At 38.5% G+C, this 12,570-nt stretch overlaps 1 protein-coding gene across 1 annotated transcript in view; it reads left to right on the top strand.

The window, feature by feature from the left end:
- Positions 1–14: 14 nt before the first annotated feature.
- Positions 15–12,570, top strand: part of PARP8 (poly(ADP-ribose) polymerase family member 8) — a gene marked incomplete at its 5' end in the record, with an annotated part of 124,510 nt that continues 111,954 nt past the window's right edge. The window contains one exon of the mRNA XM_017746869.1: positions 15–114. Coding sequence (XP_017602358.1) covers positions 15–114 — 100 coding nt within the window. The remainder of the gene's footprint in view (positions 115–12,570) is intronic.

Here is a 12,570-nt window from a genome sequence, read left to right as displayed (position 1 = left end):
CTCGGCTAATTCAGCCAAAATAAAGACAAGTTGTAATAAAGGAGCTCTTTGTCTTTCAGATTTCAGGTACTCAGACTCCACCTTTACCTTCACCTATATTGGAGGCTCCAAAAGGTACTTTATTTACAGTAATGACTCAATTTCCTGCTGGCAGTAAAATGCAGTGGTTCAATAACGTAGCAGATTTTTATGTTTCCTTATCTTTTGGAAGAAGGATGATTAAATCATCGGCCTTCGTGCAAACGTAAACTGAGGAAGAGGTTTGGAGGGAGGTGATGAGAAAGGTGATTCTAGTCGTCAGGGGCTCGTTCCTCAGTCCTGCTCTGTGAAGCTTCATTGTCTTTGTTTTTTTTTCTCAGTTTATGTAGAGACGTGGAATTCCTGCCATATGTAAACCTGACAAAAACATAGCAAAGGCATCAATGTATAGTGTAAAGTTAATTCATGTTAAAAAACTGGGAAAAGTTAAGATTGTAATAACAAATAGGCCAAATTTCACATCAGCAGCTTACTTCTGTGCATGAGAGCCATATTTGGTCCCATGGCAGATGCAAGGCTGTCTGCCATGACCAAATTAAATTCCTGAGACATTAAATGAAATGTCAGTATAACTTGGAAGGCTGAAAAATTGTTTTACTGAATGTTTGAATATTATTTCTAAGTGGATCCAAGCTTGTGGTTATAAATTGGATTGTACCTGTACACCTTTTCAAAATATATTTCAGCATCTGTTGTGCTTGTCAGTTTTCAAAAGGAAATACAGATAGAAACTTGAACACATTATTTTGCTTTCCCTGATTGTTAGTTACCTTTTACTTAATAGTGTTAAAAGTAAATGGTACGTTGGTCTCTTATAGCTGGATTTTTAAATTTGATATAGTAAGAAGTTTTGTGTTTGTTTTTTTGGTTCATTTTTTAAAAATAATTCAGTTTGTCTGGTATTTTTGTCAATTATTTTTCTTTTGTAGGGTACCTCACATTTAAGTACTGCATTCTTTTTTATTTTTTGCAAGTGAACCTGTCAGTGGAGGCAGCACTCCCACAGCCATCAATGCTCCCTCTGTGCACACTGTGGGATCTGGCTGTAGGACCAGACTCCCAGATGGTCCCCAGGCTCCAGGGTTGCTCAGAAAAATGTTTTCCCACCTCACTACCCTACTGCTTCCTACTAAAGGAAAGGACAACTTCTGTCATTTTCAGTGAAGTAGAATAGTTCACACAGTGGTTGAGAATCAGTGTAATTTTAGGTTGCTCATAGTATACATTTTCCTTTAGTATTTTAATATATGTTTTGTTTTGGTGTGGTTTTAAAAGACAGTTTCAAAAGGATTGATACTGAAACACAGGCCTCACTTGACATAAGCACCTCAGCACAGGTATGAATTAACAAACCCTTAAAGGTGTGACTGCTGCGTTTAACTGTAATCACTTTTGCAAGCAGGGGCCTAGCTCCGATGGGCTAAGGTGATAAGAAGGGAGAGGTATGTTAGCTGTCATGAAAGGCTAGAAAAATGCAAAGTCATAAGTTTTGTTTTAATAGATAGAAAATAGAGGAGCATAATCAATGAAGTACAGTTCATTGTACTGCATAGCACCAAAGCATAGCACCAGTTAGATAAATGTGATGAATATGTTAGATAGGAACTATCTACCATGTTTGTAACCCTAAGATAAAGAAACCACAAGTTATATAAGATCCCAGCCCTTAAAACTGTAACTTTTAGATAAGCAAACAAACAAGGATGGATGCCAGAATTGTCAAAGTATAAAAGCCTGTGTAAAATGAACCACAGTCAGGTATGCACATGGAGGTACTAACCCCTGCATACTCTCTTTGTGTCAATAAAGGTGTGCTTTTCGTTACATTACCTCCTGTGGAGTAGATTCCTGGGAATCAGTACAGTAAAAACTATTTAACAGAGATACTATTTATCATTTAACTAAAGTGACTGAAGTTGAAAGTTACTTTGAACTGTTCTCTAAACCAAATACCATAGCAAGAAAACAGGAAGTGAAACCTGTCTATTGTTTCTGTCTTCCTAGCTGAATAAAGTAAGAAGCCTAAGGGCGTAACTGATGGCAAACAAACTGGTTTATCAGTGTTGAAACAGAGTGTTGGCACTTGCTCAATGAGAAACGGAAGAGGGCCTTATATTCCTCAGCCTTGAATTTAAGAGGGGTCAGCATTTGCTTAGGAAGTTGATGACTGAAAACAAGTCTCAAGACCTTGATGATTCAAACACAATTGAGAAATAATTGTAATGCCTACAGAAATTGGTGAAAGTGGGTTGTTACTTAGACCACTCTCAAATTTCACTTTCCTTTTCATAGTTTAAGGACATTTAAAAAACATCCTTTTTGATATGGGTTTCCCGTTCCCTGTGTTGCCTGGTTATTTGTATTGTGATTTAGGAAGTTGTTTTGCAGTCTTCTTGGTGTACAGTGGTGTAGTGAGTGGCAGGCTTATGGCAATAAGCTCTCATGTGAAGTGTGTAAAATGAAAGCTATTCGGAACAAAATTTCAGCTTCTTACATCAAAGGTGTGTGAGTGGTTTCTTCTTAAAGAAGGTTCTCCTAGAGCATCAGCTATACTGCAACGTGTGTAGCATTCAGGCAGGTCTCCAGTACAGGGTCAACAGCAGTGACTTGTACATGGTAACAGTTTAGGAGGGCAATGGGTCATCCTAGAACCTTCTTTTTGGCCGTTGGGTAGGAATTTTTTCTTGGTGACACTGCTGCAGCTGTGCACTTCCTGAGTAGTAACACCATTTTTTGATTATTGCACTCAGGAATTGTCCCTAAATGCTACAGCCTCTTTTAGATCATGGTCATGGACTCTTCAGCCAGCAGGCCTTGTCCAGTTGCTTCAGGTCCTCAGCCCGATGACTTTTGTTTTTCCAATCCACAGGAACACAAGCATTGAGTAATGGGCAAAGGAGTGGATGTTCACTGAATGGATGTTCCAACCAAGGAAAGATTTGAATGAGTAAGAGTAGAAGTGGTGTGTAAGGAAGATGACAGTACTTTACTACTCAATATTAGCCATGCCTGGAACTAAGTATTTTTCACACTTTGTTTCCTTTAGATATATTTTTTTAGGTCAGTGTATAATAGGGCCATGGTTTAGCCATAGTGGTTACATGGAAGAGCAGAAGCCCTTGGAAGAAGGCATTCTGTTTGAGATGCAGGATTCTTTGGCAAGTGACAATACTAGCAAGTTAAACATCTCTCTGGGTTTTTGTCAGCATACTGTAGTTGCTTCTAGTGCCCATTATGTCCATTTACCAGTGATCTTAATTTATAAACCCAGAGCTAGATTCGCAGTACATCAGGGTAAGTCCGTGAAAGTCAGTGTACCAGTATTATTACAGGTGAGGACCTAAGGTTTATTTGTGGTTTTTTTCTTCAAACTGTTAAGTTTATCTGTGTGAGATTTTTTTTTTCTTGGGACCAGCTTCTCAGACTTAATGTCATTTTTCCCTTGTTGCTTGGATTGATTGAACAGCCTCTGTCTGCACTTTCAAAATATTAAGGTAGTACATAAGCACGCTGCAGATCCATCCAAATAGACAGGCCTGATTCAGAGGACATTTATTATTGCTTATGTGGAGATTACCTGTAATCCCATAGTAAAGTACCAGTAGTTCAGACAATCCTTTTAGACTGTATTTCATTGCACTTTGTTTTTTCTTAATGTATAGTGTTCACACTTCCAAATTGTTAGATCTGTTTGTCACTGCAGAGACGTGACCTGTTTTGGGAAGGTTGTAATTAGCAATTTATTAGTGAAAGCATTCTTTGTGCATAATGTGGGCACTGAATAGAGGGCAGATTGTTTATCAATTTAATAATTTTTTATTTCATTGTCAGAAAGCAATAAGTAGGTTGATTTCTTATAAAAAGAGGTGTTCAGTCAGATGCTGTGACTGTGCAAGATTTACTCTCTTTTAACTGTATGTAGAAGAAAATAAAAAAATTACTAGATTCTTTGATTTTTTTCTTCCTGCAGGATCTAAAACAGATGTTGTGAATGTGTGGCGTTCTCCATTTTAAAAGAATCTCTAGTTTCCTTTTTCTGCCCCTGTATGAAACACTGTTCCTCCAGAAACTGTGCAGACTGAACAGATCTGCTGATCTGTCATCTTTCAGATGAAAATGCGTGATGCCCTGAAGTTGTTTTCACTTTATATGTCATTTGACATGCTTTACATAGAACCAGTGCTTGGTTGTCCTGAAAAAAGATATCTTCTGGTTTTAGTATTTTTCTCATCCTGCTTTTTTTTCCCCCTGAGGCTAAACAAGGACATCATATCAGTCCTGAAATACTTCTTAATTCAAATACGTTCTTAACTCTCATTGGCAGTGAAGGACAATGACAGTAAGGTTGTGCATGAGAGCTAATAATTAGATTTAATACTGCAGCATATTATAAATAAACTAGATAACACCTGGACATACAGATTAATTTTGCTAGCAAAGCTCGTCTCCTGTTCACACGGTGGACTTACATTCAGCCTTCTGTACTTCAGCACAATTGCAACAGTGGCCGTTCTGAAAAAGCAAGGAAATTTTGGTCTGAAGTATTTGTTTATTTTTGCTTAAAATAATGACAGTTTATTTTCTTACATGGTTTTGATTTTGAGTATTTGGCTTTTAGTGTTTTGTTCAGGAGGTTATTGTAGTATCTGAAGCTCTCATGTAAAATGATGTGTTAATTTCCACCTCACTGTGATAGTGAAGCATTTCACAGATAAGGAACTGTGCCACTGAAAGAGTGACTAAATTGCTTGTAACTTTATAGCTATAGATGAAACCACTGTCTGAAGTTCTAGCGCATTATGTCCACCAGGTGTTTGAGCCACTTGACAATAAATAGATAGAGATAACCTTTTTCTCCACTTTTGTGGTATGCTCTATTGCTGCTTCTGTGTATTTATAAAGCTGCCTACATGAGATATTCCATTTGGTGAAGAATTTTGAAATTCTGGTGTAACTCTGATAATACTGAAGTCTTCAGTACACAAAGTTGTAAAGCAAAATGTATTTGGGATAAATGATTTGTGTCTTAATCTTAATATTGATGTTCAATTTATGTAAAATGCAGGAAAACAGAGAAAACTGAAAGCAGTTTTTAAGCTAAAACATGTAATTGTGTCCATCAGAAAATACCAAAATGGAACACATTTGGTTTGGTTTTTTTATTTCCAAAATTTTCTAGTTTAAGACCAGTGTCTTTTGGATTGGACTCAGCTCCTCTGTCATGTTTGTGACATGGCAGTGTGCTCACTGGCTGTACAGGCGTTGGGAAGGGAAGATTGGACCGTTCCTTTTGGAACCACTGGTAGCTTACATAAGATGAAAGTGTTCATGAAAGTACGACTTCCGAAGGTGAGAAGTTGATTGTACTGGAATCCATTGCCCTGAATGGTTTTAGTTCAGATGTAATCAGTTTTATTCAGAACCTAGGAAGGGCTGGTGCAAGCACAGTTCATCTCCTTGTGCTGATGGCTGTCTGATGGCTGTGTGTAACGCTGTGTTCAGATTATTAAGTAGGCAATTATATTCCTAAAATCTACTGTTACAGTAAGAGAGGGGTGAAAACTAGATACACAGCTTTTACCTAGATGTCTGTTTAATGCTGTTTCAAAATACCTGGAAGTTTCTGCATCTTTCAGTTTTAAGTGTCCTACCAAATGTGGCTTAACATTTTTTGCTGTTACTACACTGTTTGCATGAAAGAGAAGTCTGTGGTATGAGATGGGAATCTGATTTTGATATAACATGGCAAGAATTGTGATTCTCATTTTTTCACTAAAGATTCTGTAGATGAAGTAATGTTGAATATAGCCTTGGGTACTTTAAAAAAGCAGTTTTGGGTCAGGTGTTACTATAGTTTCAGTTTTAAAATCTCTCTAAGGCAAGCATTTTCCATTCTATGAACTTCTGTTAATGTACCCTCATTCTAACTTTATACTGCCTTCTAATATTGTCTGTGTGCAGTACGTACATGAAACCTACCCATCCATTCCTATAGATACTTTTTTGATAAATACTGCAAGAAATTCAGTAGGTGTGATTTAACAAATTACTCATCCTAGAAAGAGATCTCGTAGAACACAATAGTAAAAAGGTGCATCATAAAGTGCAATGCTGAGGGTTGTGAAAAGCAGTATGACCACCACCGTTCTGCTCACGGTGTTACTGAGCTTGCCTTGTTTTGCTGGGTTTGTGTCTGACAGCTCCTTCTTGTCTTGCTGTTAAAAAGCCTGCCTGAAATTAACTCAGTCCCCATCACTGCGTCATGTAAAAAACATGTACTTCCAGCATGGTCTTGTGGAGATTTTGTACGGGTCTGGTGAAGCAAGTTGCTGTTCTCTTTCAGCTGACTAAGAACAACTATGTCAAATTGTGAATCTCTTCCTTTCAGCGAGAAAAATGTGGTTTCAGGCATTTAAATGAATGGTCTAGTTTTCAGAAGTGTCAAATTACCACACCACATAGCAGTCTAGGTATTAGCATGGGTTGTTTAGCACTTTCAAAAGCATCACAATTTTTATGCAGGTGTTTTTGCCATACAGATGTATGCACTATTTTTTGCATGGTTTCCCAGCACAGAGAGCTGGGGAGAGTGCTTGAATGTCTTTACAGCAAACAATTTCAGTAACTTCTTTCTCTACTTTCATTTTCATCACATATTTTAAGATACTATTACCTCAAAATAAATGTGTAGGCTGTCACTGTTAAAAGTGTTAATGTGGTAAGACAAATAAATTTGAAAGAAGAGTTCACCCTGCCAAAATTAATTTAGATAATTTTTCTCTATATTGGCACTAATGCTGTTTCTGCCTTTTCCTATCAGTCTCTACTAATTTCCCATATTTTTTATTGCTCATAAATGAAGAGCTGAAGATACCTATTGGCATATTTTTTTTTTCCATGGATTACTTACTGTGTAAAACGTGAATTCTCATTTGAGTCAGAGTCTAACCACTCCCAAGTCAAACTAGTTTCAACACCTAGAGTGAAAGTAAATTTCAACTTGCTGGGAGAGTTCACTTAAAATTAAAACTGAAAAAGGGACAAAATGTGAGTAAATTTAAAAAAACCTCCAACATAGAATTCTGCTTTGGCATTAAATAAATCCTGCAAAAGAGGGCAATTTATGCCCTCCTTACTACAGGAAGGTGAAGATTTTTAAAGGTATTTTATGGAATATGTCTCATCTGAGGAAAAGGAGCTCCTTTTAACAGCATAAAATTGACTCATAAGGGTAAACCTACTGTCCCATGCAGAGCAGTAGCTAGAAAATCTTACTGAAAGAAGAGAGCCCAAACAAAACATCTCCTTCCTCTGACAGCCTTCTACGTGCTCACACAAGATAGCATCCATCCCACTTCTATGGGAGGAAAAGCAAGAAAGAGCCTTGCCTAAAGAACAGGGGCAATTGTTGCTTTTACGAGTCAGAGTTCTCCTGGGAGACCCATTATTTCCTGTGAGTTTCATACCAGCAGTTGTATTCCCCTACTGCAAGGGCATCCAAGTAAGTCATGGTCTTGTGTGTGCTTGTGCAAGACAGCAGGCAGAGAACATCCTTGGTTCAGTGTTGGGGGGCGAGCACCTTTCTGTAGCATGCTTGAAGGCAGAGCATCTGTGTGAGCCTTGTCTTCTCCTGTCTGTCATAGAAGATGGTGGCATATCCTGGCAATTAGGATAGAGCTGAACTACTTGTTCCAAGGGAGAGGTCTGTAATGCTCAGTGGGAGACTATGTGGAGCCAGCAATTAAGGGCAAAGAGGAAGCTTGAAGAAACTAGCTAACCCTCCAGATATTTCCTTCCAGCCTCAAGGCATTGATCAGAAATAAAAGGGGCAACAGCATGTCACCTGGATAATGAAATGTACTTCTTGCCAGAACAGAGTGCAAAAAATGGTCATATACCATTTGTAGAAAGTAGTATATAATTAAAGGATAAGTTCTTTCCAGATTGTGTAGCATTCTGCATTTCATCTCCTGCAGGTTGCCATCTTCAAATCTTGTTGCTTTAAATAAGTGTTCCATTTTAAGTTTACAGAGAAGAATTTTTCATATTAAGAGCCGAGCTAGAAGACAGGATTACTTTGCACCGTTAAGCTGTAATGTTCCTACCCAGAAAGGTGTAAGGTGTTTGTGACAGACATTGCTCTCTAATAGAAAAAATAGGCTGTGGATTAGACAAAGTATTCCAGGTCATTAGCTTTTCTGCAAATTATATATATTTTTTTTTTGTGTGTGTAATTACTCATTCTTGCTTATTCTTCTTCCTTAATGCTGAAAAAGTCATCTTTGATAGGGAGTTCTCACCCCAGAATAATCACACATACAGTAAAATATGAAAATAATTAGGATGTTCTTCTGTCAGTCTGGAGTTGATAAAGGTGTTAAAACCAGGAAGCATCTCACTATAGTAAAACTACCTGTTGATAGTCAACTTCTTGATGTGATTTACAGTTCTGGAAGGCATCTGCTGATGTGATGGGGCACTGCATGTGCACAGTGATACTTGATTTTGTGCTGACTACTCATAGTGAACAGCAGTTTGAGTGATGTTTTTAATCTGAGTGGGGGAAATTACAAAGACCAGAGTTCTGTTTTCTGCCATCTTTGCAGAAGTTTTCTCATTTTTAAATATTTTTGTGCATGGTTGGAGAGCTGCAGTCTATCCAAGGAAAAAAATTCTGTTTCATGCATGCTTACTAGGTTGCTCATGTTGCTGAGGGCACAAACAGATGGCCAGTTGTCAAACTCATGTTCCCCCTCTGTCTTTTTAGCCTTAGCATCTGAAAACCTGGTTGTCACAGAGTCCTCTTTTAAGAATGTGATCTGCTGGGCCATATGAAAAGCCTCTACCCGTCACTCAGTGAGATTCAATTCTTAAGCTGAGCCTGAAAATGGTTCCAGATCTCTTTGTAGGTATAACCCATTAGTTGAAAGAGAAATGATGATTTCTTCTCAAGGACAATTCAGTGAAAAAACCTGAAAGGATTATACTGATTTTGTTGGCATTTAAACTGTGTGAAATCCGGTCATTTCAATATATATTTGTGCAAAACAGTGGAAACATAGCGAAAAAAGTTATACAGTATTTCAGACCAAAAAAATGTGACCTTACGTATTAAAAAGTTCTGGAAAACATAATGTTTTATCATTGGGTGACAAGAAGAGTGAAATTGGGTATGTTTAAGTGGCAACAGGAGGAACGTAGCTTCTACAAGAATCTCCTTGGGTACACACACTAGTTTTGTTAACTCAGACCAAAAGAATAAGTGAGTTTATCATTGACCTCTAAAGTAAGAAGTCACAGTCATCAGGTCACCAAAGATGCAAGGTTGCCTTTAGCAGACAGATGAGCACACTTTCATTTATTTTATTTTAATATCCGTATAACACAAGAGCAGCATTGGTTTTGGTATACAATCCTGCTTTCTTCATGTTCTCTGTGCCAGATTTAGCTGTTGATGGAATTTTTACAGAAAACTTCAGAGTTGGTTAAAGCATTAAGTAAAATTGCATGGGGTTAGCAGCCACCAGTTTAATTCTTGTTAAGCTATTTTGCTGTGTAATCTAAGGACATTTACAATTCCATGTTTTCGCTGTTACATTTTTCTTGTTTGTTTTGGTATTCTATTTTTAAAAGATGAGTTGTGAGTGATTCTAATATTTCTTTGGTTTTACCTAGATACAGTGAATTAGAAGAAACACTTTCTTCCTGTGAATCACAGATAGGGAGGAAGCGAGTACAGGGAGACTCCAGGCTTTTTTTGTACCTGAATGTGTATCTTACTCATAAGCATTTACTTGTTTTAGATCACCCCTCTTATGATGAATAATTGCTTATTATGCTGTTTCTATGTTTAAACATCAATGATTACATATTAAAAAATATTACTTCACTAAAATGAATGCCTTTATTTAAGGCATGAAGAAACATATTCATCCTGTAGTTCAGCAGAAAACTGACCTTTGCCAAGGATAGCAGACACAGAGATATGTCGGGTAAATACCTTCTATATCTAGCACTGTCTGGCTTCAAGGCAGACATGGGTGTGTGGAAGATGCTGGCCTCCCAGTGGGCTCCTAAGGATTAGGCATTTGCTGTCCATGGAGAGAACAGGCACGGTAGTAAAATGAATCAGGATAAAAATTACAAAAGCTATTGGTTTTATGGAGGATATAACACCATTTGGGGTCAAAAGCTGGCTACAGTCTTTACTTATTTCACCTATTAAGAAGGCATAATCAGCCAGCAGGACAATGAGTCAAGTCTTTGACTGGAAGAGCGCCGTGAAAGGTGGCCTGTCTTGTGTGGCATGGCAATTTCTAAAGCATATTTCCAGCATATCTCAGTGTACATAAGTTGCAGAACTTTTGACATAAGTACTTAGCCGATCATCATAAGTCGGTGGTATTAATGAGCATTTTGCCCTTCTTTTGGCTGCTTACAGCGTATTCCTTTCTTTATTTTGTCCCAAGTTACTTCTCTGTTGTACTTTTTAAGATGTAACATTATTACCATATTCTCAGCTAATTTAAATTGACAAATTGCTATGGAATTTGGTAAAGTCATGCCAATTCACAGCATTGCAGACCTGTCTATAATTATATTCATCTTGTTAAGGACGTTGAAATAGAACAAAGCTAAATATAAATGTTACCTTCTTTGACTTCTAATAGACAGTTTAGTATATGCATGATTGGTTACATACCAAAGTGAAATTACACATTATTTGTGTTTGCATTTTAGGTGACAGGTAAGGACAAGTTTCATCGAGGCTGATGAAGTATAAAGTATGGTTTTTAGGAATGGCTTGTATTGAAGTGGGGGGAGGACCAAAATGATGCAGAGATACCTGAAGGGATAGAGATTTGAGATGTTCTCGCACATAGCAAACAGGTGTTCTCAGCAGTGTGGCATTTGAGTCTCAGGTGTGCATGTGGTGCAACTCATAAGCAAAGGCCAAGACACTGCTGTGGTCTCAGAGTGCTAAGCTGAACTTGGCAAAGCACTGATCAGTTTGTTTGCAATGGTGGTGGTCCCACAGGATACCTCTGGCACAAGAAAGACGTTGTCCCACAGAAAATACCACCTCTGAGCTCCCCCTTGGGTGATGATGATTACTTCAGTCTGCAGAAGTTAGAGAAAGTTTGACACCAGCTCTGGCCTTGCCATTTTGTTCTGTCTGTACCACTCTCCTTGCAGTTGTCTTCCTATTTCTCCCCAGCTTGTCATTTTCCACCTTCTTTCTTACAGGCTTTTGTTTTCCAGAGGTGCTCTGTGTACTGATTTATTCTGACAAAAACTGCTGTTTGTTGTGTTCATATTGTTGAGGCAGACAGACGTGAAACGGTTGGCATTACACAAGTGTGCCATGAAGGTTAACAACATGGAGCAGCTGTAGACCACTATCTCCCAGTTCTTTCAGATTAGATATAGATTCTGAAATGCTCGTTTCAGTTTTTCAGAAGTTTCGCCAGAATAAGGGATGCACATGCTCATTGCTGTGTGGGTAGGAAAAAAAGAACACAGAAAATCACTGCTGAAATAATTGCAGCTGCTGCCTGAGTTGTTTGCTGGTTTAGGTTTAAAAGTCTTTTTAAGATGGGGTGTTTTTGCGATTTCTGTTGTACTTGAGGAAGTCTAAACGGGTGTTTAGAAATGGTATGTATTCAGATCTTTATCTATAGATGCTGCAAAAGTGCAAGAGTGAATTTTAGCTTGAACCAGTAAAAGTTGTATGCTCTTAGCATTATAGAAAGCGTAAAATAGAATGGCAAAGCAAATAAACCCAGTGTTGCTTTATACGGTTTCCTATTCTACGTATTACAGGCTTCTTACTCTTTAATGAGCAACCTTTGTGGACCTCTCTCCAGTAACTGTGTTCCCCTAAATAAAGGAAATCTGGCATTTCCATCAGTATCAATGCACGGATCATTAAGTACATGGTGCTCTTAATTTTCACTGTGAACACTGAGGGTGTTCAGTATTCACTTTGGGGATCATGACAATGTTCTTTTCATGTGTTTGGTCAGTAATAGGACACTTGACAGTGACTTCTTGCCCTCTGTAATGCTTGAGCTTTTCCTTGGTTGGATTGTGCTTTGATTTGTAATAGTATAAGTCACAGATGAATTACTTGTCCTGTTAGTGGAGTCCTGATAGTGGAGTTTTGCTAGTGTGAACTGGATGCCTTGGGTATGTCTGTGTGTCATAGGTTAGCAAGCATAGTCCCGGAAGGGACGTCCTTGCTAAGGGGTGCTTACAGTTTCCTCTGGGAACTGATAGAACCTATCAGCTGGCCAGTTTGAATATGGACAATTCTCTAAGCCACTTAAAGTTGTGATCACCTCTGTGATCCACATTTAAGAATAGGCAAACTCCCCCTCCAAGCTCTCTCTCGTTTCCGGCGCTGGGACAGGTGGCTGTGGGCCCCGTGTGGGGGCCAGCGGGCCCGGCCAAGCCCTGCTTGGGCCAGGCCGGGCCGGGCCACGGCCGTCCTGGAGTCGATGGACCTGTTCCAGCTGTGGGACCCCTCCC

This window comes from Corvus brachyrhynchos, unplaced genomic scaffold (genome assembly GCF_000691975.1).
Source record: "Corvus brachyrhynchos isolate BGI_N302 unplaced genomic scaffold, ASM69197v1 scaffold324, whole genome shotgun sequence".
In the NCBI taxonomy this organism is placed as follows: domain Eukaryota; kingdom Metazoa; phylum Chordata; class Aves; order Passeriformes; family Corvidae; genus Corvus; species Corvus brachyrhynchos.
Note: the sequence above shows the minus strand (reverse complement) of the source record. Positions and strands in the feature narration are given on the sequence as shown.